The sequence below is a fragment of the Dunckerocampus dactyliophorus genome, chromosome 4 (assembly GCF_027744805.1).
Source record: "Dunckerocampus dactyliophorus isolate RoL2022-P2 chromosome 4, RoL_Ddac_1.1, whole genome shotgun sequence".
Classification (NCBI taxonomy): domain Eukaryota; kingdom Metazoa; phylum Chordata; class Actinopteri; order Syngnathiformes; family Syngnathidae; genus Dunckerocampus; species Dunckerocampus dactyliophorus.
Genome location: NC_072822.1, coordinates 14,602,612 through 14,622,452, shown reverse-complemented (window position 1 = coordinate 14,622,452; position 19,841 = coordinate 14,602,612). Strand labels below are relative to the sequence as shown.

At 39.4% G+C, this 19,841-nt stretch overlaps 1 protein-coding gene across 5 annotated transcripts in view; it reads right to left on the bottom strand.

Moving 5' to 3' along the window:
* Positions 1-19,841, bottom strand: part of LOC129179488 (single-stranded DNA-binding protein 2) — a 77,466-nt gene that overhangs the window by 25,000 nt on the left and 32,625 nt on the right. For 3 of the 5 annotated variants that reach the window (XM_054772773.1, XM_054772774.1, XM_054772775.1), the window contains exons 2-4: positions 8,890-8,962; positions 5,414-5,475; positions 4,535-4,619 (exon numbers count right to left, since the gene is read on the bottom strand). In XM_054772773.1, coding sequence (XP_054628748.1) covers positions 4,535-4,619; positions 5,414-5,475; positions 8,890-8,962 — 220 coding nt within the window. Of the gene's footprint in view, positions 1-4,534; positions 4,620-5,413; positions 5,476-6,318; positions 6,438-8,889; positions 8,963-19,841 lie in introns of all 5 variants that reach the window. The other 2 variants (XM_054772776.1, XM_054772777.1) reach the window with 1 other exon arrangement.

The following is a 19,841-nucleotide window of genomic DNA, read 5'->3' as shown; positions in this document are numbered from 1 at the left end:
CTGTTTTACACACTAAGCAGCGAAAAACCTGCAAACAATGCTTGTGTTTTTAATTGTTAATTGTTTATTGTTTGTTTGCTTGTTGTTTTTAAGCTTTCTTAAATTTTTTATTTATTTATTTATTTTATACAGTATATTGTGCTGCTGACCTCTTGGGCAGGTTGCCCTTTTAAATGAGATCCTGATGTCAATGGGTCTTATCTGGTTAAATAAAGGTTAAATTAAAAAATAAAATGAAAAGTGAGCAACTGGCGATCAGTCCAGGGTGGACACCTCCTCTTGCCCAAAGTCACCTGGAATAAACTCCAGCTTCCTTGCGAGCCTGAACAGGAGCAAGAACAGTAGAAAATGAATGAATGGTATCTAATATTTTTTTAACTACCTATTTAGCTACATGAAAGGTGAAAAAAATATTACAATCGTCTCCCGCTGCTTCATTCGTCTCCTGCCACTGGTTCAAATATATTAATTAATGAATCATTCTGTTTCATGGTTGAATACAGCCAACTTTTAGTCAAAACATATGCATATTTAAGCTAATGCTATGCATTTTTTGCTTACCGTAAGTTAAGCATTTTCAAGCATAGAAATGGCTAAACTGAAGTAGCGTCACATGGGAAACTCCCACAGGGGAAGTCATTAGCGGTATTGTCGGTGGTAATTGAGTGCCTCAAACCTCGTTATATTTTAAATTTTATTGCAAGTTTGAATTATCTTTTTTTTTTATTTACTATTGGAGGATGGATGATTGTATTTGCTTAAAAAATAACACAGCATGATACATTTGTGCAGTTCCCACTTCTGAGTGTATGTTGTGCTTGTGTTAGACTGTTTTCCTTCTCGTTTTTTACTTGTGTTGTTGGTTTCCCCCATTTAAGCTCGCCCACTTAATGATATTATGGCCATTAGTCAGCAAACAAACATTCGTATATGCAGAAGTGACAAATCTGGAAGATCACTCTGAGTACTACATCAGACCATCTGCAAAGTTTTATTTCTTCGCACACTCAAAGACACACTATTCACTTATTAAGCATAATTTTGCCCTGAGGACACTTTTTTCCCCAACCAACAGCTTGCTTCTGTTAATAAGCATATTCTTATCAGGGGTTGCGCAGCACAGCCAGTACAAGTGTCAGACGCTGATAATGCCCTCAGTTCAGGAGTCGGGTATCGCGCTCATTTTTCCATTCCAGCAGAACCTGCTATACACCCGGTTTCTTTGTGATCTTAGACTGCCTCTGTCTACTCTGAGACAAAATGAACCAACTCAGCTAAATCTGACTGTGTGTACACAGTAGTTAAACTCAGGACTACTCAATATACTGTATATAGACAATGCAATCTTATATGTGTAATTATTGCACTCCTATACATATTTGAAGTTTTCTTGCATTACCTTAAAACGCAGAATGCGAGCACACTTTGAAGTGAAATACCTGGCAGAGTAGTCATTAGGCTACAAATGACTTCTACAACAGCCTCATTGAAGACTGACCCCTTAAATAAGGCCATGCCTGGACAAAGCATAATCATTTAAAAATAACTTGCTTTTATGACATCATGGCCTCTTGCAAATGGAATCCATTCATTTACTATTGAGAACACAATTTACAAAGCACTTAACAGGACTGCAAACTGCACATCTGATGCCTGAGAAGCCTAATGATAGAAATCAATATCATTGCATATCACATCACTCAGTTCCTCAGTCTGTCTTTCCCTGGAATGAGAAACTTTACCACCGTGTCTTAAAAGACCATCACCCGTTGTAGTGGCGTTGTCCTTGCTTGAAAAGAGACACTAATTTTCCACCAAGAACAAAAAGATTACATGGATAAGCGCAAAAAACAGCAGCATTAATTAGCTACATGCAAGTAATTACATTCAGAATGTCTGATTAAAATCTCCATCCGTCTCAAAGTGAACAAAATTAAGGCACAGTACTTTTTTTTTTTTTTAAACAACATTTACCGCTATTGTCCTCTCATTTAGTTTTAATTGAGCGACAGATATCTCGGTAGTACCTCTGATTGGATCTCACAGGCAGTGCAGGATTGATGCGGTTGATTGAAAGTGACCCCAGTCTAATTACAATTGGTCTAATTATACTTATCTGATTACATCCTTGCAAGAAATGTAAAAATAAGTTGTTGTTAAGCTAGATTCTCCAGGTGATTCTGATCACGAGAAGACAACACTACTGTTGCTTAGATTTGACTGCTTTATATGGCTGTGGTCAAAAGTGTACATACTGTACACTCATCATGGGCATGAATGTCATGCAAACTTTTCAATTTCATTTCATTACAATTTTTTTTAAAAGCCAAACTATCCATCCATCCATCCATTTTCTATACCGCTCCTCCTCATTAGGGTCGCGGGGGAATGCTGGAGCCTATCACAGCTGACTTCGGGCGAGAGGCGGGATACACCCTGGACTGGTCGCCAGCCAATCACAGGGCACATATAGACAAACAACCATTCGCACTCCCATTCATACCTATGGACAATTTAGAGTCACCAATTAACCTAACATGTATGTTTTTGGAATGTGGGAGGAAACCGGAGTCAAACTATGCATTGTAAATCATTCCATCTGGAAAAAGAATGAGTAAATAATAATTTAAATCCAAAAAGTCATAATTTATATGACATTCCTGCCCATGATACGTAAGTGTACATTTCTGACCACAACATACATGCTTTTCATTGTTACGGCTTATCAAAAGGACACGTGTATTTATGTTTATATTTCATATCTGGTTTATCCATCTTTTCACCAGTCTGTCTTTCCTCCATCTATTCCTCAGGGCTGAGGTCATGCTGCCCTCCAGCTGCCTTCCCCACTGGCATAGGATGACATCATCACATAGCTGCCTCGTCCTTGGAGTGACTATTCATCACCCTGATCATCAGTGGCATCACCTGCCTGCATACACACACACGTGCACACACACACACACGCAATTGCACCAATCCAGATCTTGCGGCCGCTCTGCAGGATAGCAAACGTAAGAGAAAGAGGGATAGAAATGCATAGAAGAAAACGTGGAGGGCAGGATGCTCCTGCTGGTGTAGGCAGAAAGTCCTGACCTGTGCACTTCCAACAATACATCTCAATAAAGTATAATCCAGACAAATCTGATGAGTCAGACCAAAAGATCCACAGAGCGAACAGGGGTGAGAAGACCATCAACGCTCATGCATCACGTTCTCCTTCACAAGCAAAAGCGCATGTACAGTGTGTCTTCTCTATAATACACTCATTCTGAATCCACTCATGTCCTGGTGAACAAGCAATGCCGTAGCGACGAGGTGACCACATAACTGACATCATGGGGGTCAAACTCGGGCACTTTTCAGGCATTTTCAAGATCGATTTTCAAACTGTTTCAGCACTCTAGAGCTGTGGCAAAGCTCACATGTACACAAATACAATACTAGAGCAAATTTAAGACAACCAGAAATAAAAATTCCTCTTTTGCAAGAAAACTTTTTCTGAAAAAAAGTTTTTATGACACAAAAAAGAATTACAGAATTATTATTATTATTGTACCTATATTTTTTAAACAATGTTGTAAATATCAGTTAAATCTTATAATTTTTTTTTGTTGTTTGATGACTGCCTTATTGATAATCAATATCCTACAATTACCACCATTGTTTGCCCAACCTTTGAGAGACTTTTTTCATGTGGGTCTCTGTGTTTCGACTACTTCTCCTTCTCTCCAGGTCACTGTTGTGTGTGCGAGTGAGAGGAAGAAAAGCTCTGATTCATTTGTGATAAATTTGTGTGCCACCGCCTTCTGGTGCGCAGAAATCTCTATATGTCTTATATCTGGGTCAATATGGTATTGTTAGCATCTGTTTCCTTCCTTCAGGCATCAGAGCAACAAGGCATGTTTTTTCATCTTGCATGGTTTGTTTGTCTCGGTTTTTCGGTCAATTCCCCTCAGTTCACTTCAATTCCCCATCCCCGTTTTTCCCTCAATTCCACTTTGGATGCAACCTTGCCATTTATTAGGGGCTGTGAGTGATGGGGCACAATTTGGGATCATAATGCATGCTGAATGCATGAAAGGCAACATTGTGTACCACTACACAAACACATGGCTACATATATCTGACATTAATATTTTTCTCTCACATTGAAAGACATTACTTGATGCTATAAACAAACAAATAAATCAAAAGCGGAAGAAAAACACAGGAAAGGAAAACATATTATAAAATTTCCAAGAGTTTCAAGCATGTGTGGGCGTCCTGAGATATGAATTGTAAAAGCTTCAGTGTCACAAAGGAGCACCTAATACCAATCTATGTACGGCACTCTATTAATTCTTTCATCATCCAAGATAACACATGTTGCTGAAGGTTGAGTGTACAGTACATAGGAACATGAATGTGGACACTGAATGATTAAAAACAATTGCTGGGCGGAAGAAATATAATCAATTAAAAGCAATATACATTTTTTTCAGTTAATGCAGCATCATTTATGGAAGAAAGTAATGACATGTCGTTGACTCACGTAGTCATGGAAGGCCTTGGCCTCACTGGAGTGTTCACATGTGTCTCTTCTCTCTGGGGCAGCACAGTACAGGTCCCAGAAAACACTGCAACACACAGACCTTTTAGAATCACACCCATCTGAAAGAAATAATAGCATTTTTTATGTCATGATCATGCACTCAGAGGAGCTTTGTAAAACGTATATTATAGGCCTTCATGCGGATTGCATCCTATCCTATGATTCCTCATACTTACAGCATTATTTATTATCTTATATCATATTTTGCTGCAACTAATGCAGGACAAACCGTGCAAAGACCCCTTGTACATGATATCACTGCATAGGTCTTAGCGGGGGTAAGTGTGCTATTTATAGAATATAACATTATGTGCAACCATGGCAACACAATACAACCAAAGTTGAAACGGTTCACTTGATTAGGAACCCTCCCTTCAGGCCATACCGTGCAAAGCACCCCCACACGTTTTATCACTGTAGATGTATTGATAGGGGGAGGAGTGCTACTTGTATTTGGTAACAAACTGTGTAACCAAAGTTTAAAATGGGTCACATGATTAGTAAGCCACCCTTTGCCGCTTTTTCCAGGCTCTGTCGGTCAGGCATATGGTCATGAAGCAATATGCTTCATAACTTATTTTGTTCCCATACTTCTGCACTTTCTTTCTGGCTAGTTTTTTTGGAAAAATGTTTTGTTTTAGCTCTGTCGCCATCAGAAGAGGGTGGGTGAAATCAAGCTTTCAGAGGTTTTTTCCATTTGTGTGTATCGCATCAGGTAGCAGGCCCATTCAAAATTTTTGCGGGAATTTTTCAATTTGAGATGAAAAAAGACGAGATTAGGACACGGTATGGTTTTTGATTGAAGATATCTAAACTTACCACCACCAAGAGTGGAGGAACCCCGGAGGTTCTCCTAATGTGATGTTCTTCTCCCATCGGATCTGAACAAGAAGACAGAAAATGTTGCTTGAGTAAATACTGAATAAAAGGGGCTGGACAAATACAAGATGCAAGAGAATTCTTAGACATGTCATAGTGCTATTATCCTTCTTTATGTAGAGAGATCTTTACAGGATAGGTCAGTGTTTGTCCAAGATCTTGTCTATTCACAATAACCTGAAGATGTATTTGAATTGAGGTCATAGACATGTACCAGCCTGAGGAGCACAGTGAAATAACTCAAAAACACCTTTTGTCTCATTGCAGTATTTCTTAGTAAAAATGATTCCCAAGAAATGATTGACTGACCTGATTTATAGAGTTATGGCAATACTAGAACTAGCCAGATTAACTACTCACTAAGTATTAGGGTTGCCAACTGTCCCGTTTTACCCAGGGAATCCCATATATTGAGCTAAAATGGTACATAATCCTGTATGGTATGCCATTTTTCCCCTTCCTGACCAATCGATATGTCACAACTACTGATTTACCGGAGTTGGGTGGATAGTGGACTCGTCAGAAAGGTGTAGAAAGAACAAGATCAGGTGCACAAATCACTTGGGTTATATGCAGTGACTCAGTGAAGGTCAGTGACTAACACAGCAGTGACGTCACCCCGTGTACTTGAGTTTGATTTATGTTCAAATGCTGCATTTAAAAGACATGAACACACATGCTACACAATCATCATGCTGTTCCATTTCTGCAAAACTAACTGGTTGTCTTTGTGATGCCTTAAATTCAACATTTGATAAAGTAAGACTGAGCCATCTGTTTTAAAAGAAGTGCGAACGATAACAGGAAACAGAAGAACATTGCTCTTTCAATCAGACTGTCCTGACCTCAGTTGCAGGTCAGACTGTGACTTTTGAAGGAATGCTTTGCTTTGAAGCTCATTGGAGGTCAGGAAGGAAATGCCTCTCTTCTTGCATGCTTCAACAGCTCCAGCAAAGACGTTAATCTGGCATGCACCATGACGAAGACATCACAGTTACTCACAATGAAAAAAAAAAAGAGAAAAAAAAAATATCCCATCGCTCACACTGACAGCTTGAATTTGCCCTTGAATCTTACATAATTCTAATTATATAGAACAATGACCGAAAAATGTGTTTGAAATACAATTAAAATAAGCAACAATGTTGCTTATTTCATCTCAGTGAGCATCAAAAGAATCCAAACTGTGTTTTGCCTTTTCTTTGTTTTTCTTGCATGTTATTTTTCATCATTATCATCACTCTACATGAGGTCACACAAGATCTACCTATTACGTTCAGCGTCATTATGAATGGCAAAATATAAATAAAATATAAAATATGTAATAAAATATAAATATGACAAATAAAGGCATCCCCCAAAAAACACATTACCCCTAATAAATGTCTAGTTGAGAAGGCTAGGTCTAGCAGGAGCCTCATTTGTGACCATTGTTTTGATTTTTCTTCATTACATTCCAATGTAGTTGTAACACTTGGTAGGCTGAAAATGTGAAACACCGTGGTTGGTAAGCGTCATTAATTTGTTCCAGAAGGTCAGACTCTAACCCAAACAGACACTAACTGAATACATTTTTCCCATAAGAAACAATGTGAATCCAATTAATCCGTTCCAGAGTGTTAACACAAAACATGTTTTTATAGTTTTACAGGTATAGCTTTACATGCAGTCAACAATTTCAAATGCATATGAAAACAAATAAATGATTCATGAAAGGGATAAATGAACATTTAAGGTTAATTTTTACCTTCTTTGAAGATGTGATGCTTAATGTAAGTGTTCTCAAAGACAGAATTAGGCAGCGAGACACCACACGGACACCACCTTCCTAATTTGCCATGAGTTATTTCTTGAAATCAGTTCATTTCAATAGTGTTGTTCACCTTATTCAGGTGAGAAACACTTTTGAATTCAAGAAATAACTCATGGCAAATTAGGAAGGTGGTTTTTATTTCTTGAATTCAAAAGTGTTTCTCAGCTGAATAAGGTGAACAACACTAATGAAATGAACTGATTTCAAGAAATAACTCATGACAAAACAGGAAGATGGCATCCGCGTTGTGTCTTGCTGCCACATCGTGTCTTTGGGAACGCTCACATCAAGAATCGTGTCTTCAATGAAGACAAAAGTAACCTTAAATGTTCATTTATTCCTTTCATTCATCATTTGTATGCATTTAGAATTGTTTTATACATGTAGAACTATAAAAACTTGTTTTTTCATACACGGTCTATGTAGCTGACTTCCGGTTCCAGTTGCCATTTAGTAACTTAGCAAGCTAGCTTCTTGTTAGAAGCTAATAATGTTTTGTGATGAAAATACATTAAGCACACAGCTGGACTCAGGAAGTGTATTGATAACATGAAAAGACGTGCTAAACGGAAAATGCACCTAAACCGAGTAAAAATGTTAGTGTACATTTTTTACTTTAACTGAAAAACACGCTAACCGGGGCGACCATAAAGTGAGGTTCCACTGTAGGTTTCTGTAGTTTTTGTGTATACTTTGGTTCAACATGCTTTTTGTTTTGGTATTTTGGGCTGATATGCTTCCTTAGGCGGCAGATACACTTGAAACAGATGCGGATGATAAAAAAAAAGTAGATAACAGGCCTTTAAAGTTATGTTTTACTCCACCCCACTAGCTCAGTTAAACCAACACTGGGCTGAGAATTTGTGCCGGTTGTATACAAGGCTGTGTTTATACTTGTTGCACTCTTAGCTAATGCATTCTCACATTCAATACAGACACCGCCTATCCTTTTCATCTTCCACATCTGTGGAAGAGAGTGCACATAAGGTGGAGGAGGGAGAGAAGATGTGAGTTTGCGCATGTGCATACACGCACGCACTCACACACACACACAAAGTCAGAGTGATGAGATTTGGTGCCAGGTGATGATGTAACCTTTTACATCCCCTTGTTCTTTGTTCTCCTCTTACTCACCACAAAACTCTAAAATTTAAATTTATTGTCATTTTGGTTGAGCCACCACAATCTACTGACCTACTTTTCACCTCATCACCTTCTAACCTCATCTGAATTACAGCAAGGACACACTTGCATTCAAGGGAGAGTAATGGAGGTAGAGATAAGGACACAAGCAAGAGACGAAGGAAGGTATCCAAAAAGGACAAGAATGAGCTTTTGAGGCAATCACAGTCAGTGATATCATTGAAAAGACGTCAGCTGTAAGACGTCATGCTTAATGTTCTCTGGCGTAATTTCTTTTAAATCCAGAACCTGCATTAAAAAAGCTTATCTGCCACAACCAACATGTTGCCTCAGCACTATTCGTCCTGACTAATTCAATCAGCTGTTACATTTACTGGACACACTGCAGGAGGGTCAGACTATTTGTCAGAATGTGCTCAACATGCACCACATTAACATGCACAGCATGCTGGTGACTTACCTCTGAGAGGAAGGTCTGTGCTGACTTCTGGGCTCCGACATGCAGTAGGTACTCGTATACATACAGAGCTAACCTGCACATAAACGACAAGAATGGACTAATAAGTCAACTTGTTTAAGATAGTTTGCATTTATAAACAATATTAAGTACTGTAGTAAAAGTATATATTTCAAACTCATTGATAATGTCTGTTCAAGCTACAGCTACACTTTGACTCCACCTATACGCCTACATTTCGACCACTTATCCTGTTCAGGGTCGTGGGGAGCTGGAGCCTCAGTCAGCTGGGACTTCATGCAAAAGGCAGGGTACACTCTGGACTGGTCGTCAGTCAATCACAGGAAACATTCAGTATAGAGACAGCCATTCACAACCACTACATTATCAGTGACACACTTTGACTACTAATACAATATAATTACATCATATCAGGCAGTGCCAGGATGAAATGTTGAAGGGCATCACAGTCCTTTACAAATTTCAAAAGTAGCTTAAGACACAGATGAGGAGTGCTGGGTGCTGCACAATTAATCCGCATAGCTGTCATTTTACTCAAAATCAAAGCCCACAATGTATTTAAATGGGCATCCAGTAATCAGGATACATGAAAACAACAAAATATACAAGTGGGACATCAATAGGAACCCGCTTCACATCCGGCAGTCCGATTAGATTCACAATTACAGTGATGTGAAAAAGTGTTTGCCCCCTTCCTGATTTCTTTTTTTTTTGCATGTTTGTCAGACTTAAATGTTTCAGATCATCCAACAAATTTAAAAATTAGTCAATGACAACACAACTCAACACAAAATGCAGTTTTTAAATGAAACTTTTTTATTACTAAGGGAGACGAAAAATCCAAACCTACATGGCCTGTGTGAAAAAGTGGTTGCCCCCTAAGCCTAATGACTGATTGGGCCACCTTTAGCAGCAAAAACTGCAATCAAGCATTTGTGATAACTTGCAACGAGTCTCTTACAGCGCTGTGGAGGAACTTTGGCCCACTCATCTTTGCAGAATTGTTGTAATTCAGCCACATTGGAGGGTTTTCTAGCATGAACCGCCTTTTTAAGGTCATGCCAAAGCATCTCAATAGGATTCAGGTCAGGACTTTGACTTTGAGGTCACTCAGAAGTTTTCATTTTGTTTTTCTTCAGCCATTCTTTACACTGTACTCTTTACTTGCGTATCTTGCTTGCTTGCTGCTGTAACAAGTTAATTTCCCCGCTGTGGGATAAATAAAGTACATACACACATACATTCAGAGGTGGATTTGACGGTGTGTTTTGGATCATTGTCATCCTGTACAACCCAAGTTTGTTTCAGCTTGAGGTCACGAACAGATGGCCGGACAGCAGAATTCATGGTTCCATTTATCACAGCAAGTCTTCCAGGTTCTGAAGCAGCAAGACAGCCCCAGACATGCACACTACCACCACCAAATTTTACTGTTGGTATGATGTTCTTTTTTCTGAAATGCAGCATTACTTTTACGCCAGATGTAATGGGACACAACTTGTATCACCTAATATAGTAGACATAATAAGAGTAAATAAGTCATTTAAGACATAAATAAGACCCGTGCTTGTGTGTTTCTATGAATGTGTTCCCAAGAGAAACTGAGTACAAACAGGAAGTGACATCAGGGTTTCAGAGCTGAGTTTTAGCTTGGCATGTGTTACAGCTGCAACAGTAGCCTGTATTTTTATAAGGTTATTTTTATTAGGAATTTCTGTGCCTGTTGTGAGACAATTCAAACGTGCCATAAAAGCCTGCTATTCCCTGTTATTGTATGCAGCATAGAAAATGGATGGATGGATGGGTTGTACTGAGAGCTTCACACACAAATATCACTTGGGTTTAGAATGGTCTGAAAAGCAAAGGGAAATTCTTTCGGTGAAAATGTCATCTAGACTAGGCCAGAGAAGAAAATCCAGAATATTGAACAGGAAATTTAGGCTACATTTTTTACATACCCATCAGAATTCAACAATAAAAGGTTTGAAAACATTGCCAGGTCGAGTGCATGAGAGTTTAAATAATCGCTGTGAAAAACTAGAACCATCCTGCCTTGGATCAACGGTTCAGTCAGGTGGTGTAAAGGTGTTGTATACTTTGGAACATTACAACCAGAAAAGAGCATTATTTAAGCACCACTGTCTGTCTGAGTATTGTTGAGTATTGACCGTGTCTGTTCTCTTTGCACCACAGTCACGTTGTGATCACATTTTTTTCAGTCTAGTTACATGTTGCAAAGTTTAAATAAGCATTTAACTTGATGTCACTATATTCAAATGACTTCCAAAAACACTAGATATCCACCTAATCCTTGGGATGTCCTGGAAGTAGAGGTTGACATCATTGATTAACAGTCTTGTTAACAGTTTCAACTCCAAATCCTACATTTTTGACATATCAAGGTTGTACAGTATCTAGATTGCTTTTATGAACAGCCAAAATCATACTTTATTTTTCCAACATGAAGCAAAACCACAAGTGAAGGTGGATGTAGAGGCGCTCTGGCGTCTCAGTTCATACATTGGCGAACAACACTGATGCCACCAGGTAAGGGAAGATACAAACCAACATCACCAGTCCTATTTCCAGTCATCACTGCATGGGAAAGCCTACTCTGAGAGCACCTTAACCTGAGAGCTCATGTACTGTATGTTCAGTGCCACCGGCATCCCACACAGACAGGTGAGTAAAGAGCTCTGATGAGTGGATGCATCAAAGTGGATGTGAAAACTTGGAGGCTGACAGTATGTCAGTTTAAGTCGTGTTCCAAGTAAAAGTCCAGAATAGTTTAGATCCAGAGGTGTATCAGCATGCATAGTCCGAAAACCCATTTTGAAAGACACCACAAGTCTGCCAAATCTGGTCCAGACTGCTTTGGAACAAGGTAAAAATAAACTCCCCAGACTTTCTGCCTGTCTTGAAGATGATGGACGGTGCACCATTCTGCTGTACTCACAGGTACGTCTCCTCCTCCATCCCACTCCCACACTCCCATCCATCTCCTTTGTCACTTTTTTCCCCGTTTCCTGCTGTCAGTGAGCCAACTTCCATTTCACCCTGCACCCCTCGCTGACCATGTTTGTTTAATGATGAGAAGAGTTGTGCTGCACCACGTCGCCCTTTCTATCCCGCCATCCCTCATGTGGCCTGGTAGATGTCTCACCAAAGAGATAGAGACAGAAACTCGCACGGGGACAAGGTTAATGAAACAATGAAAAGCTTAACAAAACTCTCGACACCTCGACAACTGAACATGAATAAAACATGTGTCCTACTACATTTTTTCCCCACTCTGAACATCTCGAGGAACAAATAGGTTGTCTCACTCAGTTTTCTGTCTGACTTTCTGACTTGACAGATTTTGTGTCAAGCATCTGCCTCAATACAGCACATCAGTAGCGATACAATGATGCTGCATGATTGAATATACAGTACATTCTCACAGTCAAGTGAGAATGAAATTGCATCTTCTCAGAATTTGTTGGCCCCCGAAGAAGTTGCTATGTATCCACTATGACCATACAAAAACACTCCCATGTACACTGGAATCTTGGTTAATGTCATTAATTCTTTCCAGAGGCTCTGACTGTAACCAAAAGAGATGCTAACCGAATACAGTTTCCTCATAACAAATCATGTCAGTCCAATTGACCCGTTGCACAAAGCCAAAAATGTCAAAACAAAATACATTTTTACCATTTTACAATTGCAGTGTTACATGCAGAAAACAATTTGAAATGCATATAAATACCTATAAATGATGAATGAAAGGGATAAATTAACATTTAAGGTTACTTTTACCTTCATTTAAGACATGATTTTTGATGTGCCTAATTCCAAAGATACAATGTGGCAGCAAGTTCAACACCTTCCTTCTCAACACCACCTTTCTGTTATGCTGTGAGTTATTTCTTGTATTCAGTAGTGTTTCTCACCTCGATAACGCAACATGGAGCCAAAGAAAGTTGCAAATGCCAGCATTTTGTTAAAGTGACAAACATTTATTGTTACAGTTATAGTTTTACATTTATGCATGCAAAACTATAACTGTCAAACTATAAGAACATGTTTTGTGTTAACATTTTTGAAAATCAAGTTCCGACATTATAGTCAGGCGCATAGCTGACTTTCATTTCCGGTTGCCATTTTGTTAACAAGCTAAGGATGCTAACGGGATGTTTTATGATAAAAATACACTCAGAACACAGTTGGACTCACTCAGTGTATTTATAACACGACAAGACGTGCATCATATTGTATGCTAACTGGAAAATGTACGCAAAGCGAAGCAAAATGTTGGCATACATTTTTGACAGAAAAATACCCTAACCAGGGTGGATGCTAACCGAGGTCTCACTGTAGTTAGTATTGTCACTTCTGTAACGTAACCACATAACACATGAAGGATGCAAAAAGAGATGGGAAGAATGAAGATTTTGAGGAAGAATCAAAAAGGCAAACATGCTAGTAGGCCTGCCATGATAACAAATTTTGCTGGACAACAATTGTCCCACTAATTATTGCAGATAAACGATACTATTGTCAACATTATTTTGAGATTAGTTTTTCATTTATCTAATGATAATATATGGCATAGGCCTAATAATGCAAGTACACCGTATCAAAAGCAACTTTAATTTCCCAAGAGTATTTAACACTGTAATTGGAATGTCAAATAAAATAAACACACAAACAAACCACATAAAAAATTAAATGAACAAAAATAGACAGAAAACCCCAAATGAACTCAGTCTCTTTTAGCAAAAATTTCACTTAAAAACGAATCACAAGAAATTACAATATTTCTGATTTTGAGTCAGTGTCACTTTCGTTATCTGAATATTGAAATAACCTGGAAATACTTTGAAGTTTACATTGTGTGTCAAGGCAGAAGTCAGCTCCCTTGCATATATACTTCCTTGATTCACTTATAGCAACGCTGTGTGTGGAATACACTGTTTACGTTTAATGGGGTGTCACATTTTGTTGGAGTTTGGTCAAAGTCCATGGATGCAGCAACATGCGTTTGGTGCACTGTGAGGTGTTATACTTCGGGAATCACCTAAAACATAAGATCCACCATTTTGGATTATTTATTTAATTGTCTTTGTCACAAACTTTGTCATGTAAAAAAATTACGATGCGCAAACAGGCTGAACTTGATTTAAATCCTAACCACATGAATCAAGCATCAACCTCCCCCTCTCTGTACTATCGTTTTTTATATTTAGTACATAGCAACAGTAGGCAGAGTTGGAATAGGGCAGAAAGTAGAGGAAGACATGATGGTACTTTGTTAGCATTTAATATCGACCAACTTTAACTGCTCTTTTCCTTAAAAGACACATAAAAAGGCTTAAGAAACACTAAAACCTCTCACGCTGCTTGCTCATTGTTCATTTCCCACTTGTTCATTTGATAAAAAGCACTCAGCTATGTGGAAGTGGACTGACAGACAGTGAAAATACTGAGCAGAGATAAGCTTTAAGGATTAGAAGACGAGGGGACTGTTCAAGGTTAAGAATCCTCCATATTTGACACAATAAAGTGAGAGCATTAGGGGTCTTGCCATGAAATAAACTGTCAGTTTGAATAATATTTTCATTAGCGGGTGAGCAGTTCAGCTTGAGGCAGCTGGAGCATTTTTCATGGGATCTGATCCCATGCTCTTGGTCCATTCACATTAGAGCTTTTGTTGTTGGACACAAAGCTAGATTTAGTAATAGTTTAGCTGAATTTTGAATTATAGTAATAAAACAAAATCAATACATCCATTTTCTATACATCTTGTCCTCATTAGGGTCACAGCTGAGCTGGAGCCTATCCCAGCTGACTTCAGCAAGAGGTGGGGTTCACCCTGGACTGGTCACCAGTCAAACGTAGGGCACGTATAGACAAACAACCATTCATACTTAGGTTCACATCTATGGAGTCTTTACTGTCTCCAATTAGCCTAACATGCATTCACGCAAGCATGGGGGAAACATGACAACAGATATCCTGAATGTGAGGCAGACGTGCTTACCACTAGTCCACCGCTTTGCCCATACTATATATATATTAATGTATTATTTTTGCACAAAAATAGCTAAACTTAAATAAAAAATGTGTTAACAAAATTGTAAAACATACAACATATAATTATTATTAATTATATATAATTATATAAAATTAAATTGTACTTTAGTTTGTATATCTTTCTAATGTGGAAATACATGCGAGGATGAATACCACTTTGCAGTAATTACAATGTTAACCAGGTTCAGGACTTTCAACACTTTTCCTTTTCGTTCTGAGGTGACCGGGTACAAGTGGAGGAGATAAGCCAACCTTAGGATCTCCGCCTGATCTTTTTCTCCATCATATTGAAGTGTTTGTGTGTTCTCTGACTCACATCTAATCAAATTTATGTTTGGATCCAACCCTCATCCTGGCTACTTCTGTGTAAAGAAGCAGAATCAGAAGAGTCAGAGACCACCTTTGTTTGAATAAAGGCAGTTAGTGGAGACTGTGGACAGTATCATTTCTGATATGGCAATATTTTGAAACGCTGACATAATTGAACTGCTGTCTTTCTGCAATGTAAGGTTATGCAAATTGAGATATTAACTAAGAATGGGATTAATACAGTATCTGATTAATTAACCATTGTCAATTCTGACAAAGCACAGCACAAAGGGACTGGTCAGATCAGACCTCTGTGTGGAGTTGGCATCTTCTCCTAGTGCTTGTGTAGGTTTCCTCCCACCTTCCAAAAACATTCATGTTGGGTTAATTGGAGACTCTGAAGTGTCCATAGTTGTGGATTTGAGTATGCATGGTTGTTTGTATGTGCCTTGTGATTGACTAGCGACCACTCCTGGGTGTACCCCACCTCTCCCCAAAGTTAGCTGGGATAGGCTCCAACTCACCTGTGACAACAAATAGGCTCAGCAGTTTATATATCCAGGTACATGAGGCAATTCGGCAACAAAAAAAAATGTGATGAATTAATGCTAGGGATTTCACGAGATCTTAAAACGTGACAATATTTTTTGTTCAAGGAAAACACTGCCTCCCAAGAACAGGGCAGCAGAAGTCTATCAGACTGTGAGCGATGGCATCGTGTTCCCAGCGTCACTCTTTTGCTCTCAACGTGTGGCTTTGTTCATAGGCGATTAAGGTAATGTAGCCAAATGCCCATCCCTACTTACCATACAAAGCTGATTTGGCAAACTAAGAAAACAAGTGTGCACATCTAGGGTGTAATTAAAAATGATGTGCCACATTGTTTCTGTCTAAAGCAGCATTTACTTTTGTATTACTTTTCTCCAAACTGGATCTATTCACCCACTACATATCCATTATTCTCATTTGTTGAAAGGTTGCTGCAGAGTGTTTTATAGATTTATAGCTTCTTGGGCTACAAACAGTCAAGTTAAACTATGTAAACACGAAAACAATGTGTTTAAAAAAACTTTCAAACCAAATAGGACCCACAAGTTTGCCACCTGTGTCAGACACACTGACAAGTAAGTGACCGAGTCTGAATGAGGCTTGAGTGTAATGAGTAGTAATTTAATGAAGATTGAGAAACATTTACATTGTAGATCCCGCCCTGTGATCCATACCTCTCAGTTGCGTGATTCATGGAAGCGTAGAACTTCACTATGCTCGCAGTGTGCCGTGGGAGCTGACTGCACACTGACCCCTTGTGACTGCTTTGGAGCGGGGAGGACCAGCTGAGCAGCACCTGCTGCTGCTCAGTAAGAACAAAAGCTCAGAACAATACGTGCTTTCACTTTTAAGTCCCCAAATACCAGAAAAAGTTGCTAGACTAGACTGTCACCAAGAGGGTTTGGAATGTCACCAAAGTTGCCATGCTGTGTGTGTTCAACCCCGCCCCTCCACTGCGCTGTGTGGACACAGAGACATGGCCACACATCTTGACCAATGACATTCGCCTTAAAAAAAAAAAAAAAAGACGATGAAGAAACGAATCAGGTCCCAATTGGCTCCCAACGATGCGAGCCAGCTCCTAGCGTTCATTTCAAAGAGCCTGCTCTGAGAGCCGATTCGTTTGCGACCAACACTTCACTATACTAAAAGCACTTTAAACTGTCTAAATTCCAGCATCTAGCAAGGCTAGATTTTGGGCAACACACTTTGAATACTTAGAATACTAATTGTGGGACCTCTGAGACTTATCAATTAAATAGAATAATATGGGACACTTAAGTTCTGGAGTCAAAAATGTGCTTGAGTCAGTCAAATGTAATAGCTTATTGTAACTGTGGTTTAAGTGCTCTACTATGAATTATATTATGAATAACTTGCAGGTGACTATGTGACACAGAAAATAAAAGGACTTAGAGAGACAGAAAAAAGGCCACATGTGGAGTACAGAGGTGAAGGCACAGTCTAGCAAGATGAGATGAATACTCGTGGGATCTGAGCATGTTCATATTCCAATGTTGTAGCTGCACATTAAGCAGCAGCTCACTTAACATAACACCCCGCTGTGACCTCCTTTACTTGAAAACAAAATCTTCTTTACTTCAACATCAACTTAACTCGGCTACATTAGTTAAAACAGATGAACACATGAATTTTGCAGAGTGTGCTGTTATCTGTATTGTATGTATGGTAGTGAATTTCCAGTTTTAGGTCAGAAGATGCAACAATGCAACACTAATCCTAGATTGAACTCAGTCACAGTCAGGGAGTTGAAATACTACATTTACCTCTACAATTACCACTACAGAGACCCCAAATTACCCTATTAATGTGTGCTCATTTTAGCAAAAGCTGCACAGGAAAATCTACTGGGACTCGCTTTCTAAGCGCCTTGATTCCAAGTGAATACATCACTTTGGCTATAAGTCTAAAACAGACTGAAGTTTTCTGGAAAAATATGCAACTGAGGGAAAATAAAGAGCAGTGCTGGGCTGCAACCAGTCGAGGCTCTGTTGGGTCAATTTCAATTAGTTTGGCTAAATAACAACATGACAACAACTACCCTATATGTTTTAAAACTAAAGGGGTGTCTTAGAATAGTTGACTATTTGAAGATTCGATTGAGAGTAGTCTGATTCGACCATCAATCTCACTGTTGAATCTTATAAAAATGCAACTGATCAAGATTGTACCATTCTGCCTACATGGAGGTGGCCACAACGGCTGCTGAGTAGTCAGGGGCCGTTATGAGATTCTGATGGTATGATAACCTTGGGCAAAAATATCACGGTTTGACGATTTCACGGTATTATAATTACGGATCTAAAATGTGTTATTTTTAAATATCTTCATTGAAAAGAGAAAAAAATCAAATCAAAACAGTAATGCTTCCTGCTTCTGTCGAGTGCAGACGTGTATTGGCTTGCGTCTGCTTGCTTCTGTTTTTTTCACTTTGAAATCGTTCTACTTTTCCCCCAAGTTTTGGAGATTATTTCAATTCTTTTCTTTTAAGTGAACCAAGGCTTTTTGAATAATTTTTTCATTTTTCCAAGATATCTGACAAGCCAGCGACAACATGCCCGCAGGGGTAATCAAAACAAAGTCTCCTTGTGAAATCTGTTGGATACATCAGCAAGAAATTTCTGCGCTACGAGCAAGGATTTTTGCCTTAGAAACCAAAAAAGGACTTCATGAAACGCTCCCAGTGGAATCCAGAGGTAAGACATCCACAGTTACCTCCAAAGGAAAGGGTGATAAAATTGTTCTAAACGATACTGTGTCTTTTCCAAGACCCTGTAAAGACCCTTACAATATACTTGGTGCCAAGCCAGAGCCAAGTCGAAATGTTGGTATCTACGGAACAGATTTTTACAACTGTCAGAGGAAAATATGACTGCTTAAAACAAACATAGAGAAAACTATCACCATGAAGTCAGTACAAAGCGGCAGACAGACAGAAAAACTGTGCCAAGTGTCAAGGTCAATGATACTCTGGTGCTTGGAGACGGAGCCATATCTAACATAAACATAACCAGAACAGGTACTTCCAGCTATCCACGTGCCACTGTCTCTGACATCACAAAACTGATACCCGAGGAACTGGCAAAACACCAAGGGGTGAAACATCTGATTGTTCATGTGGGTGCAGTGGATGTCAGAAAGCAACAATCTGAAACCTTAAAAAAAGACTGAACTATTTGAGAGTCTTGATAAAGTGGCAATACCAACGTTCATCAGTGGACCTCTCCCAAACATCAACAAGAGGATGAACAAATTCATCCGGCTGCTTCAGCTGAACACATGGCTATCCAAAGTTTGTGAGTGCAGAGGACTGTACTTCATTGAGAATTCTAATCTCTTCTGGCAAAGAGAGGATCTGTTTAAAAAAAAAGGCCCACATCTGAACAGGGGTGGAGTGCGACGACTCACAGATAACCTTTGAGGCATCACAATGGGCCTGGACCAGATCCTGTGCTGCCACTGAGAGGTGAGAAGAAGAGCAAGAGCAGAACTCCTGCCTCGCCACCCAAGGACCCAGCTAAGATATTCAGCCACAGCAACTACAGCCGCTCCTCCAGAATCCAGACCTCCGGTTTCAGATGCAGCAGCTCCTCCCTGACCTTCACTACAGGCCTCACCACAGGCCTGCGACCCACCTGCTGCATCTATACCCTCCGGAGATGCTTTACTACTGTTCCTGTCTCCACCATCACCCATGAGATTTCCTGACCGTCTTGAAAGCTTGGTGAAACTCCTGACATGGAAAGATCAAGGATTCTATCCTCAAAAAAGAAACGGCCCTTCTCCCTCCTCAGGCCATTTCATCAACCAAAGCTCCCCCAGCTCAGCCTCCACCATTAGCGCCCCATAGCTCTTATTCCCAACAGCGTCAATGCTGTTGTCTAGGACACTAAGGGCCTCTGCGATGCTAAACCTCATATCAACAAGACCCCCAGGGCGGGAGTGTTCTCACCTAAAACAATAACTGCTGTCAAACC